Source organism: Malaclemys terrapin, chromosome 2 (genome assembly GCF_027887155.1).
Source record: "Malaclemys terrapin pileata isolate rMalTer1 chromosome 2, rMalTer1.hap1, whole genome shotgun sequence".
In the NCBI taxonomy this organism is placed as follows: Eukaryota; Metazoa; Chordata; order Testudines; family Emydidae; genus Malaclemys; species Malaclemys terrapin.
Genome location: NC_071506.1, coordinates 56,649,149 through 56,665,179, shown reverse-complemented (window position 1 = coordinate 56,665,179; position 16,031 = coordinate 56,649,149). Strand labels below are relative to the sequence as shown.

At 43.2% G+C, this 16,031-nt stretch overlaps 1 protein-coding gene across 4 annotated transcripts in view; it reads left to right on the top strand.

Annotated features, from left to right (window-relative positions):
• The first annotated feature begins 320 nt into the window (after positions 1 to 320).
• The window catches only part of TERF1 (telomeric repeat binding factor 1), a 28,071-nt gene continuing 12,360 nt past the window's right edge, over positions 321 to 16,031 (top strand). Inside the window, exons 1-6 of one of the 4 annotated variants that reach the window (XM_054017162.1) lie at positions 321 to 565; positions 5,890 to 5,985; positions 9,797 to 9,924; positions 11,261 to 11,347; positions 12,716 to 12,865; positions 15,758 to 15,867. In XM_054017162.1, coding sequence (XP_053873137.1) covers positions 415 to 565; positions 5,890 to 5,985; positions 9,797 to 9,924; positions 11,261 to 11,347; positions 12,716 to 12,865; positions 15,758 to 15,867 — 722 coding nt within the window. In that variant the 5' untranslated portion in view covers positions 321 to 414. Of the gene's footprint in view, positions 566 to 3,647; positions 3,717 to 5,889; positions 5,986 to 9,796; positions 9,925 to 11,260; positions 11,348 to 12,715; positions 12,866 to 15,757; positions 15,868 to 16,031 lie in introns of those variants that run through there. The other 3 variants (XM_054017159.1, XM_054017161.1, XM_054017160.1) reach the window with 3 other exon arrangements.

Sequence of the window (16,031 nt, the reverse complement as noted above, 5' to 3'; positions counted from 1 at the left end):
TTCCCCCTCCCCGCGGCAGCTCCCAGCCAATCAAAGTCCCGCTCACCAGAGAGTTTTATTGACTGAACGCGGCCGCGAACTTGCCCATGACCCCACATAAATTGCTTCAATGTAATGCCCCCAAACGCTCCCGCTCCAGAGCCTTTTCCGCCCCCTTAACGTCACTTCCTGTCCCGGGGGCGGGGAAGGCTCTGCTGCGGGAGCCTTTGGGGGCATTACATTGAAGCAAACAGAGGCCGGGGTTTGCAGGGCGGAAGAGGCGGAGCCTGAGTGAGGGGCACGCGCGTAATGGTGACGTCATCCCGCCCGTACTGCGGTTACTGGCGGCGCGGGGCCTGACGTCATTTGGGCGCGGGTTTGAAAATACAAAGCGGGGCCGAGGCGGCGCAGCCGGGAGCGCGGCCCCGCGGGGAGATGGCCGGGGAGGGGGAGTCCCCCGGGCTGTTCGCAGAGACAGAGGCCGTAGCCGCGGGCTGGATGCTGGAGTTCACCTGCTACGCGCTGTGTCGGCACTTCCGGGAGGGGCGCACGCGGGACTTCGAGCGGAGCCGGGACACGGCGCAGGGTGAGCCGGGCTGAGCCGGGGGCGGTGCTGGGGAAGGCGGGTCGCGGCCACTCCGTGATTGGAGCTTTTTGTGTCGTCACAGCTATAGCGGCCGCTACAGGTGCGCGGCAGCGCGCTAGGCCGGGCCGCGTCTCGTGCTGCCGTGGGGAGGCTTCCCCGCGCGTGGCCGCCCACAGGCGCGTGGCCACACAGGGCCGGCGCGCGCTGCCTCTTGTCGCCGACTGAGCTGTCGCCCCTCCCTGCTCTGACCGTGGCCCCAGTGCAGCTCGGGCCGAGCCCCCGTTGCCACTAACCGTCCCGCTCCGTGAGATGCATCGGCTCGCTGCTGAAGCTCAGTCTCGTGGCGCGCTCTGCCGCCTCACTCCCGGTCCGCGCTGGTCTCCGCGGCAGCGCTTTGCTGGAGCTGGCTGCGCCCTGGAGATCCCCCCTCCTGCCGCCGGAGAGCCTCGCGGTTGAACGTTTTTCCTTCCCCCGATCAGGACAAAATGTGAAACCCAGGAAAAGGTGCCGGGAAAGGGCTGCCAGGAACGTGCGTCTCTGGAGAACCTGCGCGGGGCTTTTCCGCTGCTGCCTGAAAGGCGCTTGTCAAGTTCGCTTCCTTGCCTCAGGCAGGAGTGAGATTGACAAGAGCCTTCCCAGTTGGCAACTCGGAGACGCTGTCTTGATTTTTCCCACCGAACAGTTCACTTTCCCATGGAAAACTCCGATGAGTTCTAGGTAGCGCTTACAGTGAGACACACTTGTGAAGATTAGTTTGGGAGTTCCCCAAACGTTTGTTCCAAAGTACAGACACTTGTAGTTCACCGTAAGGATCAGATCTGTGGACATGTCTACCTGTGACAGTTGTTTGGGGTTACACTTTTCCAGGTTAAGTAATTTGAAACCACTTGTTTCCAAACCAGTGCATCCACACTACTTAACCCAGATTAAGCTAATTTCCTTCAGCATCTGCATGTGTATCCTCCCTGGTGTCCACAACATGCCAAAATTCAATGATGGCATTCTTTGCAAAAGTACAGGCTGGCTCCTCATAGTAGCTGCAGACCACATGAGCTCTTGTTGTTGTCCCTGATGCTTTTATAACCCTGCCAGAGCGCCTTCTCCATTTGGCCACTTCTAGATCTGGGCATTCAGTGACTGCTATTCAGATGGTCTTGGGAATACTCTTTTCCCCAGAGGGCAAGGAAGTCCAGGAACTCAGCCTGGGGTATGGCTACTCTATAACTGGAATGAGATTCTGGGTGTGTGAACTTGACATGGGTTTGAATTGCAAAGGAGCGCACCTGGCTACACACCAGTATTTGACTGTGACATCTGGTCAAGATGACCCCAGAGTTTAGGAGGCATACATGTGGCTAGCAAAGCAGTGTGGGATAGCAGTGTGTAAGCGGGGGAATGGTCCCGCTATTGTGGGGAACTTTCCTGGCTTCTGCACTACCCGGGTGAAGTGGGCTAGCGAAAGGATTTGAGTTCTCACTCCCTCTTCCTTTACCCAGAGGCCGCCCTGCCCTTGAGGACTCCCCTTCCACTCTTCTTTCTGGCAGAGTCCTTGTAAACCCCGACAAGGCTGGGCCCAGGATTCCTGGGGGGCTCAACCCACAACCCTGCTGTGGTCACCCAGGACAGGGGTTAGGGTGTTCCCACTCCAGGGTACTTTCTTTGCACTGGGCACCTTCCTGACCCACTGATTATTTTATACAATTTAAAGCAAATACAAGTTGTTTAACAATTAATTTTAAAAAAGAATAAGGAAAAATGGGAAAAGTTAAAGGAAAACACATCACCCTGCTCTGTGGCAGGGAACATTACAAACAGTGTCTCTGGAACATCAGAGCAGTTCAGTCTGTTCCTTGTAGGTCCCAGGCCTCCTTCTCAGGCCCTGGCTGTGCTGCAGAGACGCTGTGGGTTGGACACTTGCTTTGGTGGTGGCCACACGCTCTCAGGCTCTAGGTGGCAGGACTCTTCTTCCCAGTGTCACCCCCGCCCTGTCAGGGTTACAATCCCCCTCCAAGTCTGGCCTGCAGAGCCTCTTGGCTGAGGCATCTTCCTGTGCTGGGCCCACTGCCCAGGGTCCCCCTCACTCTCCCCAGCTGCTCACCGTACCCAGCTCCTGACTGCTTCAGCCCCAGCTCCAGCTTCACTCTGCCTCAGCACGGCGGCTGCTGCTGCTCTGCCTTCAGCTCCCTGGGGTGCCTCTCTGGCTCTGGTTGCTACAGCTTTGTTTCCAGGACAGGTCTGCTCTGCAGGCTGCTTTTGTGACTTTGCTCCCAGCTCTGACCTGCTTCTTGTCTGCTTGTCTGGCCCCCCTGGCTCTGGTTGCTACAGCTCTGCTCCCAGGGCAGGTCTGCTCTCTCTGGGCTGTGCTCTGGCTTTGGGGCTGCAGCTCTGCTTCCAGCAACTTAGCTCTGGCCCCTGCTTTCTCCTTAGCTCGGCCCCACTCTGTCTGACTCAGGCCATTCCAGCTCACATGGAGGATGGGACCCCTCTGGCCTCCTGACTCTTTGATTAGCCTGCCCGCCCTGTCAATCAGGCTGATTTGGAGCATTGGCCTTTCCCCATTGTTCCTGGGGACTGTCAGTCTCTGGCTCCTGATTTGCCATCGACTCTTCCCCTTTTAGTGCTGGGAGCTAGCCAACCAAAACACCCCCACTGAATGTTAGTAAGGGGGCAACAGTCCCCGTACAAGTGGAAAGACTGCCTGAGGCAGAACAGTGGATATGAAATAATTTTGAATGTCAATTAACTCACTTTGAAAGTGTGTTAATTAATGTGGGTCGAGATGCCGCATGATTCAAAACGAAAAATGCTAGGGTGGGGAGGCAGGACAGTTTATACTGGGGGGAAAAAATCAAGTTAACCTGAACCAACGTTTAAGTATAGAAACACATCTTTTGTCCATTGTCTACATTAGTCATGCTGATTTGAATTCTCAACTATTGCCCATCAGCACTATTCTGCAATTGCAGTGTCCTCTGGATATGGATCTGACAGTTTCCAAATATCTCACAGAAGCACTGGATTCTTGAAGATCGCAAAAGGCCACTAATGACCTATGGAACAGTTATGGGATTCCAGTATCACAAAGCATTTTTAACACGATAACTGACTACAGCAACATCTTCTGAAATTCCGTCTGTTCTGTTAGTTTAAAGTACGTTGATCAATTCATACCTGAACAGTATGTCCGATCATCTAACTGCAATTACATTCAGTTTCATGTAAGTGGAAAGTGCTAATGTACAGGAACAAAGGCTCTTTCTGTCAGAGTTTGAAGGAAGGGGAGAGACAGGAAGGAATGCAAAAACCACGGTAAAGCAGTGATCATAGCTATCAATAATAGGACGTGTGGTTGAGAAAACTCTCTTCCCTTCTCCACTCCCTCGAAAAATTTCCATATATTTGCCTCCCTCCCCAGAGCTAGATAGAATTCAAGTAAGATCAAAATACACTTACAACTGCACAGTACAGGTTTAATGTCAAAGATCTGGAAAAAATACAGCTGCTGAGGAAACTGGAATGTCTTGCACACTTTAATAGGTCCAGTGCAAAGACTTTTAGTTTCCACTATGGCTTCTACAGCTAGAGAAATACAATTCTTATACATTAGTTATTTGAACTCTAACTCCAATTTTCTTTAAAATCTTCTGAACTCTGACTCCATCTACAGGATACAGTAGCTAAGGAATGTACTATTTGTATTAGGAAATTATTATCTACAAAGTCCCTACATTACAAATGTAAAACTTAAAGTATTTGTGTTTGAGGGTGCTAACCAAAACCAAGTTCTAGTTTGTCTAGTCTATTTTGGTTGCGATGAGGAAGGCCAATGAAGTAGTGAGAATAAATTGTGGAACTATGCTGCTATTCAAAACTCTATTTCTCTAGCTGAAGTCTAGAGTTACAGTAGTCCCACTGCTCTTGCTCCCTGTGTCCACACTGCAGTAGAACTGTAAAGAAGTAGAGTGTAAAGGAAGCCTGGAAAGCAATACAGTATTTAGAGCTGTGTTGGGTAATAAACCAAGGGCTTTAAAATAAACTAACTTGTAAACACTATTAAATTTGTAGTGCCTGTTCCAACTTTCCCCATGGACCATGACTTACTACAGTAAACAAGTAAATTAATTTGATTTTCCTTATGTAAATACATCCTAAGTAAAATAGAATGACCACTGCCGCATACAGTGCGGTCTAGTGACGTTAACACAGGGCTTGGGAGTCAGGAGCTCCCAGATTCGAGCCCCAGTTAGCACAAAGTACATACTTAAGTGCTTTGCTGAATTGCTGTTCTCCAATCCCGGCTCTGCCTTTGATGCTTGTGTGGTTTTGGACAAATTACTTGACCTTCCCGCCCCCTCCCGTTTTACTTTTCTCATTTGGCTACTTACCCTTTGTGTTAGGAGGGTTCATTAATTCAGTTTGTTCCGCACCTTACAAATAAATATGAACTTTATGCACTGTAACTTTACCTTGCTGTTTGATTGATTTATTTATTTTAATACTAAACTGCACGTCTATATTAAACAATGTTACAATGCCATTCACTTTATGAATCTTTTTAGCCCAAAGAAATATATTATAGGTCTCCTCTTTCTACTTGACCCACCCTGGTTTGGTCTAATATTTCTAATTCTAATGAATGTGTTTAGACTGATGGTCATAATCCCTTGGTGCTTAAATTACTTCTTTCCAAAAACTACTTTTACCCTAATAGGTATAATAGTAATATATATGCCCTTCTTTCCTTGTGAAATGTTGCAAGAGGATGTCCCTTGCTTCTGCTTTAAGATGCTGCTGTTGCTATGGTAACACTTGCTTTATCAGTCAAACAGCTACAATGAATTTTTTTTCTAGGTAATCATATTTCCTTTGTTCCTGGTCTCTGAGGCAGCACATGGTTTTGGGATATTCCCAAAAATGCCTTTGAAGTCTCCAGTTGTATTTTATTTATCTCACTTAAGATTGTGAGCGAAACACAAGCTTTCATTTACATGTGGTATTGTGCAATTCTGAATTTAGCCAAATATTTTACAGAATATGAACCTCTGGTGTGCTCCATCACTTCTAGTTGCTGTTGTAAATCTCAAGTCATCTGTCTTAAATATGAACTAGATTACATCCTTTTGTAATGGAGAAGAAAGTTATTTTCTAATTCACTTTTGAAAATGACTGCTAATACTTTTTAAAAGCATTTTACTTTGGTTAGAAGACTAGTTAAAGTACTTTAAATCTGATAGGTATGGCAAGTTCTGTGCCTCTTTTACCTCTAGCCACAGTGTGGCACTGCTGGAACAAAACTGATTTAAGTTTACTCTTTCCTTTTTCAGCTATTATTAATGGACTGTCCAAAATAGCTACTCATCAGATGAAAACAGTGTACCTGTGTCAGTTTTTGACACGAATTTCAGAAGGAAAAACACTTGGTAAATATTTCTCAGTTAACTCTTTTTTCTTGTTTTTAATGTAGTTCTGATTTTAAAAGATTATTTGGATGAAGCTGATATGCTTTTCTCCATTAACTTGGTATGGTGCACCTGATGAGTTCTTCCTTTCCTTCCTCCTCCCCCAATCCCCACTTTTCTTAGTAACTGTGAATAATTAAATTGCTTTTCTTAAGTATATATTTTTCACCTGATTACATTCAGACAGTGTTCAACTTTTTCTAGTTTTTAAATTTTAGTGTCGGTTTGTTTTTCCAATTCTCAAAAACAATCCTACTTTATCAGTACTGAACACTCCCATTTGGCCTATCCTCGGCCCCCAGGTTTTTTACAGAAATATTGGTAGTGATAGTAGGCTTGGGTTGCAGGGGATTCATCTGTACACCCTTCTGGATGGCATCTTGATCAGAGCTCCATCACAGTGAAGAGCACAAAGGGCCACATCTTGGATGCTGAATCTCTTCCAGGCATCCAGCTTCATCTGTGCCAGGATAAGTTCTCTGGTGCACCCAGTATTAGGTATTCTGTGGCTCTGCAACAAGAAAATATATCCTCTCGCTATGCTTCCAAAGGCTAGGATTCCTGGTGTCGTGCATAGGGATCGCTCCATGGGCACAATCACTCATCAGAAGTCTTCAAGTCTTCATAGTAAAGGTGTGGGACGACTTCCTCAATCAAATATGGGTTCCTTACGATGGTGGTCAGCCCATGACAATGTGTGCAAAGGCATGCCTATCTGCCTTCCAGATCCTTTAGTTCTCACAAGCACTGCAGATGCAACAACTGTGCCAAGAGCACAGTGCATATCCCAGAAATCCAGGAATTCTAACCATTCTTGACTTTCTCCAAGAAGGCATAGACAGAGGCCTTCAGCCAAGTACCATTACATATCAGGTGTCCACTTTTAGTAGCGTGCTATTTGCAGTATCCTCAGGCTTCCTGGCAGATAATCCACAAGGAGCTAAATTCCTTCAAGCAGTCAGACTATCAGGGCACTTTTCCCAAAATGGGACTTCTGCTAACTTTGGGGGTCCTGACAAGCCATCCCTTCAAGCCTCTGACTTCACTGGCGACCTTTTATTTACTCATTAAGACTTGTTTCTCAGTAGCTGTCATATCCACCAGGCGAGTATCAGAGCTGGCCACCTTGTCTATACAAGAGCCTTAATGCATGTTCCAAAAGGACACGGTGGTGGTCAGAACACCATAAACCTTCTTTCATTCTGTCCAAAACTACAACATCCATCTAAAAAGACATGGCACACTTAAATTTTCAGAGTTTTTCTGACATCTATCTCAAGCATACAGAATCCACGAGAAGTTTGTGTCCTTCCACTCAAGATACCAGGGACCCAGAGCTTCCAAGTCCTCCATTGCTAGGTTGATTAGACCAGAGTCTCTCAACCTTTCCAGATTACTGTACCCCTTTCAGAAGTCGGACTTGTCTTGCATACTCCCAAGTTTCACCTCCCTTAAAAACTACTTGCTTACAAAATCAGACATAAAAATATGAAAGTGTCAGTGCATGCTATTACTGGAAAGTTGCTTACTTTCTCATTTTACTATATAATTACAAAATTAATTAGAATAGAAATATTGTACTTCAGCATATAGTGTATAGAGCAGTATAAACAAGTCAGTCTGTATTAGGGTTACCATATTTAAAAAAAGGACACTCCACGGGACCCTGGCCCCGGCCCCGCCCCAACTCCACCCATTCCCCACCCCTTCCACAAAGTCCCCGCCCTAACTCCGCCCCCTCCCCTGAGCGCATTCCCTTCCTCCCTGCCAGCCACGCGAAAAGGGCTGCCTGAGCGCTGCCGGCTTCACGGTTTGCCGGGCAGCCTCCAGACCCTGCATCCCTGGCCAGCGCTTCCCCAGCGCAGCTGGAGCCCGGGAGGGGAAGCACCCAGCTGGGGGCGCAGGGTCTGGAGGCTGCCCGGCAAACCGTGAAGCCAGTAGCGCTCGGGTTTCGGGCAGCCCCCATGCCTACGGACCCTGTGCCCCCGGCTGGGCACTTCCCCTCCCGGGCTCCAGCTGCTGTGCTCCTCCCCTGACTCTTCGGCTCTGTTTAAGAGCCGAGCTGCCCGAGCGCTACCGGCAGCTCCCATGTCTCTGGACCCTGCGCCCCCAAAGCCTGGGAGGGCAAGTGCCCGACTGGCGGCCCAGGGCCCGGAGACATGGGGGCTGCCCGAAGCCGGTAGTGCTCGGGCAGCTCGGCTCTTAAACAGAGCAGAAGAGTCAGGGGAGGAGCACAGCAGCCGCGGGAGGGGAAGTGCCCGGCCGGCGGTATTTTTCCCGGACATGTTCGGCTTTTTGGCAATTCCCCCCCGGACGGGGGTTTGATTACCAAAAAAGCCGGACATGTCCGGGAAAAACCAGATGTATGGTAACCCTAGTCTGTATGAAATTTTAGCTTTGTTCTGACTTCACTAGTGCTTTTTATGTAGCCTGTTGTAAAACTAGGCAAATACCTAGATGAGTTAATGTACTCCTTGGAAGATCTCTGCATACCCCAGCAGTATACATACCCCTGGTTGAGAACCACTGGATTAGACTATTGTGGAAGCTTACAAATCATCTAAGGGGATCTTTGAAAGGATCAAGTTACACTCCGTGAGATCTTTAGCAATCTCATGTGTGGGACGAGCTAGTGGATCCACTTCTGAAATTTTCAGAACAGCCACTTAGTCTATAGCTGACACCTTCGTTAAGCACTACAAAATGCCTCCTTTGGGAGGAAGATGCTGTAGGCAGTGACCCAGAAATAGATTTCTTCAGACTCCTATAAATGTCAAAATGGGAGCTTTTGAAAGGCCACTAGTTGCAACTAAGTTGTAAGTTTAGTAGTAACTGAAACAACAATATGAAGAGAGATGGAAATGTGTGTTTATATAAATATTTCTCTACTCTCTGAAGTTGAGGGTACTTCAGTTTTCTTTGAGTCTCTAGCTATATTGTAAGTGATATTAAGTGTGGCTGACTTTAAAACCTCTATTTCAATAGTTTCAGGAGGAATGATAATCTGTCTATAGTTAAGAAAGATACTAAAAAATACGGGGAAAACCCCTTCCAAAACTAAGGAAGATACTACTCTGTATGTGGTATATGCAGAAGAGGGAGAGTCAGAATTTAATCAGTTGAAATTAAGAGGAAAAACTGAGCCAGATTCCAGGTATATGTAAACTAATACACCTCTACCCTGATATAATGCTGTCCTCGGGAGCCAAAAAATCTTACTGCGTTATATCAAACATGCTTTGATCCGCCGGAGTGCGCAGCCCAGCCCCCCCGGAGCACTGCTTTACCGCGTTATATCTGAATTCGTGTTATATTGGGGTAGAGGGGTACATCCAAAATAAAGAAAATTCATACAAGTGATCATATTTAAACTTAATACCTATGAGCAAGAATACTGAGCTAATCACAGCACTGAGAAGTATAACTTGCTTTAAAAACAAAGGCACAGTAGTGCGGTCACCAGTATGTGGGAGGGAGTTCAGTTCCTGTTGTGTTTTGCTAACATTGAAAAGACTCTAATTCAGCTCTGCAGAGCACATTTGAAGAAAATGTGAGAGAGCAAATCCTACACACACTGAAAATATTTTAAAGAGATGTGAATTTTTTAAAACACTAATACTCATTATGCACAGTGTATATAAAAAAAATTACATAAAATTAAATATATTTCATGTGATAATTTCAGCTGTTAAGAAAATGGTGTCCTGCTATTACTTTTTGCCACTTCAGAGGTAGCTCTTTCTTCTAAACTTTATTTCATTTTCTCCCTAAGGTCGTCGCTTTGAAAGCGATCAGAGAATTTCACCTTTGGAATCAGCTCTGTCATTTTGGAAATTGCTTGAAGAGCAAAGCAAACCAGATAACCTTCATGAAGACATTCATCGCTTAATTTTGATTCAGGTAATGTGTTGATCTGCATAAATGTTTTGAACAATCTAGTAATTCACATACTCAAAAGAAAACTGCCTGAGTTCAACTTACACTTTATACTCATGGGGGAGTTCTGAATATATTAGTTGTCAAAATAACACAATGTAGTCACGAACCCGTTTTCTGCGCCCCAGCGGGAATGCTGAGGGGAAATCACAAATTCGGTCTGGGGAAAAAGTAAAGTTCTGCAGGGAACATTAATTCAGTGCAAATTGTGCATTGGGTAGTGGCACAGAATTGCAGCTGGAGTAATTTAATATCTGGTCTTTTTAGTAAAACAGTAGCTGAATTGAATTGAGTTTGCATTCCAAATTCCTATTTTCAGGCCCTTATAGCGTCTGACTAAATTACTGTTTTGGGGTTGAAATTTTTTTATGCTTGACTTAACCTAAAGCCCTTTCTTGAAGTTCTTGATGAAACTCCATTTTGCTATTCTATTTCTCAAACATAAGCTCAGGTGAGGTTGAGGTGGAAAAACTTTTATTGTGCTGAAGTGATTATTTATAAGATACCAATATTTGCATTTGGATTTTTGAACAAGTGTCATTTACACACACGAAGAAACTTTTATTTTGGTAATAAATTACTAAATTGTTTGTTGCATACGTGCAATAAATGATTATCTGCTAATTGTAATGATCTGGAACTTTCTATACATTGCAATATGTTCAGGGCTTCTCTCTCTGAAACTAACCTTACCCATCAAAATAAAGAGATGTAATGTGCTCATCTGAATGTGATTTTAAAAAATAAAATGAGGATGACACTAGTTCAAAAGCAGGACAATATTACATATATGCAAGTGGGATGTGGTGTAACTGCTGTTGAGACCATAAATGAGAATTTCAGGGGAAGGTGCGAGGTACGCCACACTAGACAGTTGTGGGATAATCTGCACTTGCAAAATCTCAGGCCTGGGGTCATTTCAAAACCTTTTTTTAGTATTAACTATTTCTGGGTAGTTCTTGCCATCCATATGAATGTCCAATCATTCTTTGAATCTTGTACTTCTTGTTTCTGTTTCTTACAGCAAAGTACTCACCCACACTGTACCATAGTTAGATGCAGAAAAATAACAAAATGAACTCACTTGCTCTAAAATTAATAGTAAAAACAAATTTCTCCCACTATAATATCTTATGGGGAATCAGTTAAAATCTGAATTTGAGTTTTAAGTAGACCTATCTTACTATAGATTTGGTGCCTTGAAAAGCTGCAGAAATTTAAGTTTTATACTTCCAGATTTTCTAAATGGTATTGCATTTTAGTATATCCTGTAGATATAATTTATTTACCCTCGTTATAGGCTGTAGCCGTCCACATAGAGAGAGGATACTTTAAGGAAGCTACAGAAGTCCTTGAAAGACTATTTTCAGAATCGGAATCCAATAAGGTAATAATGGTAACTTCTGGGTGTCTTGGTTTTGGGGGTTCTAAAGTTTTCTGTTTTTGTTTTATATTTTCACCTTTGTGTAGAATTTAAGGGGGATAAAATCAGGCTGTTTAGCTTGGGGTTTGTTGTTTGCCATATTCACCCTGTCAGCTGGCTCAGTGAGAGAGGCAGCTGAAAGTAATCTTCCAGGAGTAGACAATACAGCTTTGTCTAGATTAGGATTTCACCAGCATAACTGGAATTCAGTGAACAATTTTAGTGATTCACAAGCAGAAATAGAATCCACCTCATTCCTCATAATAGTTGTCAGTACAATTCAAACAGGAGTAAAGAGCAATTAAAAACTTTAGTCTCTAAAGCAGATGATACTAGTCATACTCATGGGGAACAGATTTGATCAATAAAGACTTCATTTTTATTTAGTTTCTTATGAGCAGAAGCACAGTCTAAGAAGAATGAATATTCACTAAAAGTTCTATCATCATGTGATAATTGTGCTGAGAAACAAGGTAAATCCATGCATTCCTCTGCATGGATTGTGATGGGTTCCATAGCAACTTTGCATTTCCAAGAAACTTGAATGCTTTCTAGAAGCCTGGAACCTGAATTTTATTCTGGTCATACTCATGAGTTTTCCACCTGGACCATTGCAGAGTGCTCTATTCACTTCCTCTCTTACAAGTGATATTTGTACCCTTATGGGGGTGTCAGTTACCACAAATTGCAGCACAAGGAGGAGTTGAAATTTAAAGCTTCCAAAACATGAATCTGTAGTACTGTCTGCAGGATTTGGAAGGCTGTTGTCTGGAGTTCAGGTCACATCTTGACCAACTTTTTCTCATTGCTTTAGTTCTAATTGGCTCTTCTTTTTCTGAATATTACTAATAATTGCTAGCCTCTTTGAGTGGTAATTTGCAGAGGCAATAAAAGAGAAGGTGTTATTTACTAACAACTGGAGATCTCTGAATTGTCTGCTCCACTCTCCTTTTCCCCATTTCCTTGGAGTCGAGGGATTGGCTTAAAGAAGGTGAAGAGGAAATAAGGGTCATTTGGAAAGTTTTGGAATCCATAGGTTACAGTTTGATGTTCATGCAACCCAAACTCCTTGAAATGGTTCTGGAACTCATAAGGCATTGTACAGAACCCAAAATAAGGATCTATGTAGGCAATACCTTCAGAGGACTCAGTTACTAGTAAATAGCCTTCCTTTCTTGTACATTTTTGATAATTGCCATTCCCAGCCAGTGCAGAATAGAAATTTGAGAAGTGATATTAAGCATATTATAAAATATATTTGCAGGTGTTGCTTATATAATTACTTACAATACATGAATTTTTGGTATATTCTGAATTTTCTTTCTGTTATAGGCTTTAAGAATGAAGCTGGCCTTAATAATTAATGGGAATAATCCAGATCTGCCTTTTCTTCAGAGCTTCAGTTATAATCTCTTGATCGATAAAATCAAGTCTTACATTGATGTTTTCTTGACAGAAAACTCAACAAACTTTCTAATCAAGGTATGTTGAGTAAACACAAAGCTGATAAACTATAAAAATGGTGAATGCTGGGGCAAAATAAAGGGGATGGAAAATGTCCAGGAGATGAGTTGAATTAGAACAGTACCTTGAGCACTTTTAGAGAGAGAAGAGCCTTATCTTGCCACGCATGGTTCTGTTAATAAACAAGGTAAAGCATGTGCTTGAGAGAAGAATAGTAAAATAAATTTCACAAAAATTACTACAGAAAATAGATTCTTAATGTGGGAAACAAAAGTATTGCACAACAAGCTTTGTTTAGAAAAGAGATATGAGAAAATAAGAATTGTATGATTAAAACTGGATCCTTTTAAACTTGTGTATGGGTAAGAGGGCCACTTTTTGTCATCTAGAACAGACTGTTTAAAAAATAAGCAGGGAATAGCTAGTTACATTATTTTTTCTTTAAATCTATAAAACTTCTAGTATTATACAGCTTAGACATTTCTTGTAAATTAATATCAGATTGAAGAATCTAATTATTTTCACTTCTCTCTATCTCAAAAATGATTTCAAATAGGAACAACACTTCTACCGCAGTTCATCTTCAGGATGACATTTTAATAAATTCCATTGTCTTTTACATAGATGTTGAAAAGATATGTTATTGAAAACTATACCTAGTCAACAGTAAGGGGAAATTCTTTAATGTGTGCTTCTATAATTGAGTAATTAGGAGGATTGCTTCTAAAACTTTGTGTGGTATTTAACAAAACTAAAGAGAGAGGAACAAGTCTTTAAATCAATGAATCTGAGGTTCTGTAACTTTTTTTAGAAGCGGAGACCAGAGGAGAGCATTCAAAGTATTAAGTACACTTAAAGTATTCAAAGTGGCACTGTAATATGGGGGTCTTTATCTGCTAGTGTCCCCTTGCAGGAGAATAGGGAACTATGCCAACCTGTCTCCATTGTTCATTATGCCGTCACACCCAACTCTTCATTTGTCAAGTCCATTGTCAAGAACTGACCCCTCCTGGCCAGGTCTTCAAAAGTCTCTGTCCTCTTTAGGATAATAGGGAACAGAAGTTGTGTGACTCCAGTAGGAGCTAATCAGTACTAATTCTTCTGGAGGTAGGAGCTTCTTCTGTAAGAGACCCTGGCTAGGGTAGGTAGGGGAACCCAGGTGCATCCACTCCACTGGGTTCCAGCCCAGGGCCCTTGTTAGTAACAGCCATCAGTAGTCCTTCACAGACCCTTGCTGTTCCCTGAGTGACTTCCTACCTCTGTAGTCTTCCCCAGCTTCTTGCCCTGGTTCTCCCCTTTCAGTGGGTTGGTTTGTCTGGCAGCTTCTCACCGGTATACTGGAGGGATCCTTTCTCTGCTATCCCTCTGTTTCTGGCAGTTGCCCACCCTCCTGCCTTGCAGCCCTTTTATCCTCACAGCTGCTGTGGGGCTGCCAGTCAGCTCTGGCTGAGCAGTCAGTTGCTTTGTTAATCCATGACAGGCTCTGTTCTAACTTTTTTTTTTTTTAATTGGTTAAAAAAAATTCAGATTCCTGTTAGGGCACCAAAGAAAATGTCCTTTAGATAATTCCCTGCTGTTGCTGTGCCTCTCTTCAGTAGAGGTGAGACAGGAAGGCCCAGGAGCTTCACACCAAATGTTCTGAGGCCCACAGTATACCACTCCCCTTTTCCTATCCGTCCCTGTTAAACTCTTCAGGAGCATCACTGAAGTTAGTCCTTTCTATGTCCAAAGTACTTTCTGGTACATGCAGAGGAATCCTGGGGAGCGAACAGTCCCCTCCTTCCATTGCACAGTCAGCTGCTTTCCCCTTCTACACATATCCATGGACATGCCTGTACTTCCCTGGCATAGAGAACTCCCACAACTCCCCCTCACTTGGCTGCATTGTCCCTTGGTACCATGCAGGGAGGTAAGTAAGGCAAAGGGGGCCCATATGTGGGTCAGAATGAAGGATGTCTTTCTTGACTACCACCAAACTCAGAATCTTCAGAAGTGCAGCTGCTGCTGCTATTGGTGAACTCCTTGCAGGGCTTTGAAAAGAGCAAATAGGTAAGCTGTGCCAGAGCAATGTGTCGATCGTGTCATCAGGCTAGTACTGAGACAGGAGGAAGCGCCATCAAAAAAATCCATCTGAATTCATACACAATAAATGGGGGGGGGGGGTATTTTTTTTCTTCAATTTGTCAGTTACAATCTCGTGTTTTAACTTTAACAATAATAGGTACAACATTTTCAGGCACAAACATGATTTTCAAATGTGTCCTTTTAACTTTAAATTTTCAAACATCATCTGAAACACTGATGGTTTTAAATAGCTGACTATTAATATTGCACTTTTTCTGCTTCTCTCTCCACTGGTGTATAAGCACACAAATATATCCTGATTGCCTTAGAAGATAATTGTTATTGTTACAGCCACATCAAAAGTGTCTGCTGTACATGTCGTACCAATAGTCTTAAATTCTGAGCTATCAGAAATTTAGTTTTAAATTTAAAATTGCAAGAAAGTCGGTAGGATCTATTCATACAAGCAGTACCATTGAATCTGCCATTAACGGCGCAAATGTTATTCTAATTGCTCTAAAATGTACAACATGCATCCCCCACATACCCTTGTTTATTTGAACATGCATTGTATGACTATTAATGTACATAGCATCAAATGTGTTCCTCTCTTAAAATGTCTTTGGTTATTGAACTTTGATAAGTGTTCTGATGGAACTCTAGTTCTATGCATAACCTAATCAATGCTACTTTGAATATATTTATCTTAATGGCAAAATGTTACTATTAGAAATTTCTTCAAAGTAACTACTTTAGTATACCTAATGCATTGTAACAGTAATACATGTTACTTAGCTGCAGTTTGTGTTCAAATAAATGCATCACTTGCTCTTACAATCTTCATAGGCAGCCACAAAAGAGGTGGAGACTAAAAGATTGGAAGCAACAATGTCACACGATAAACCTGAAAATACTATTGAAACAAATAATGAAAGTAATTTGGAAACAGAACAAAGGTTTGTAACTGAGCATCATATCAGTAACCATATAAGAATTTCAGTGGTATTTGAAATTAGCTTAGCGAGTAAAATGTACTTTGTGGGTGGGCAAAAAAAACCAGACTGGCAATTTGTGGGGAAAATAAAAAAAAAAAAGATAGTAATCAATGTTTTAATACTCA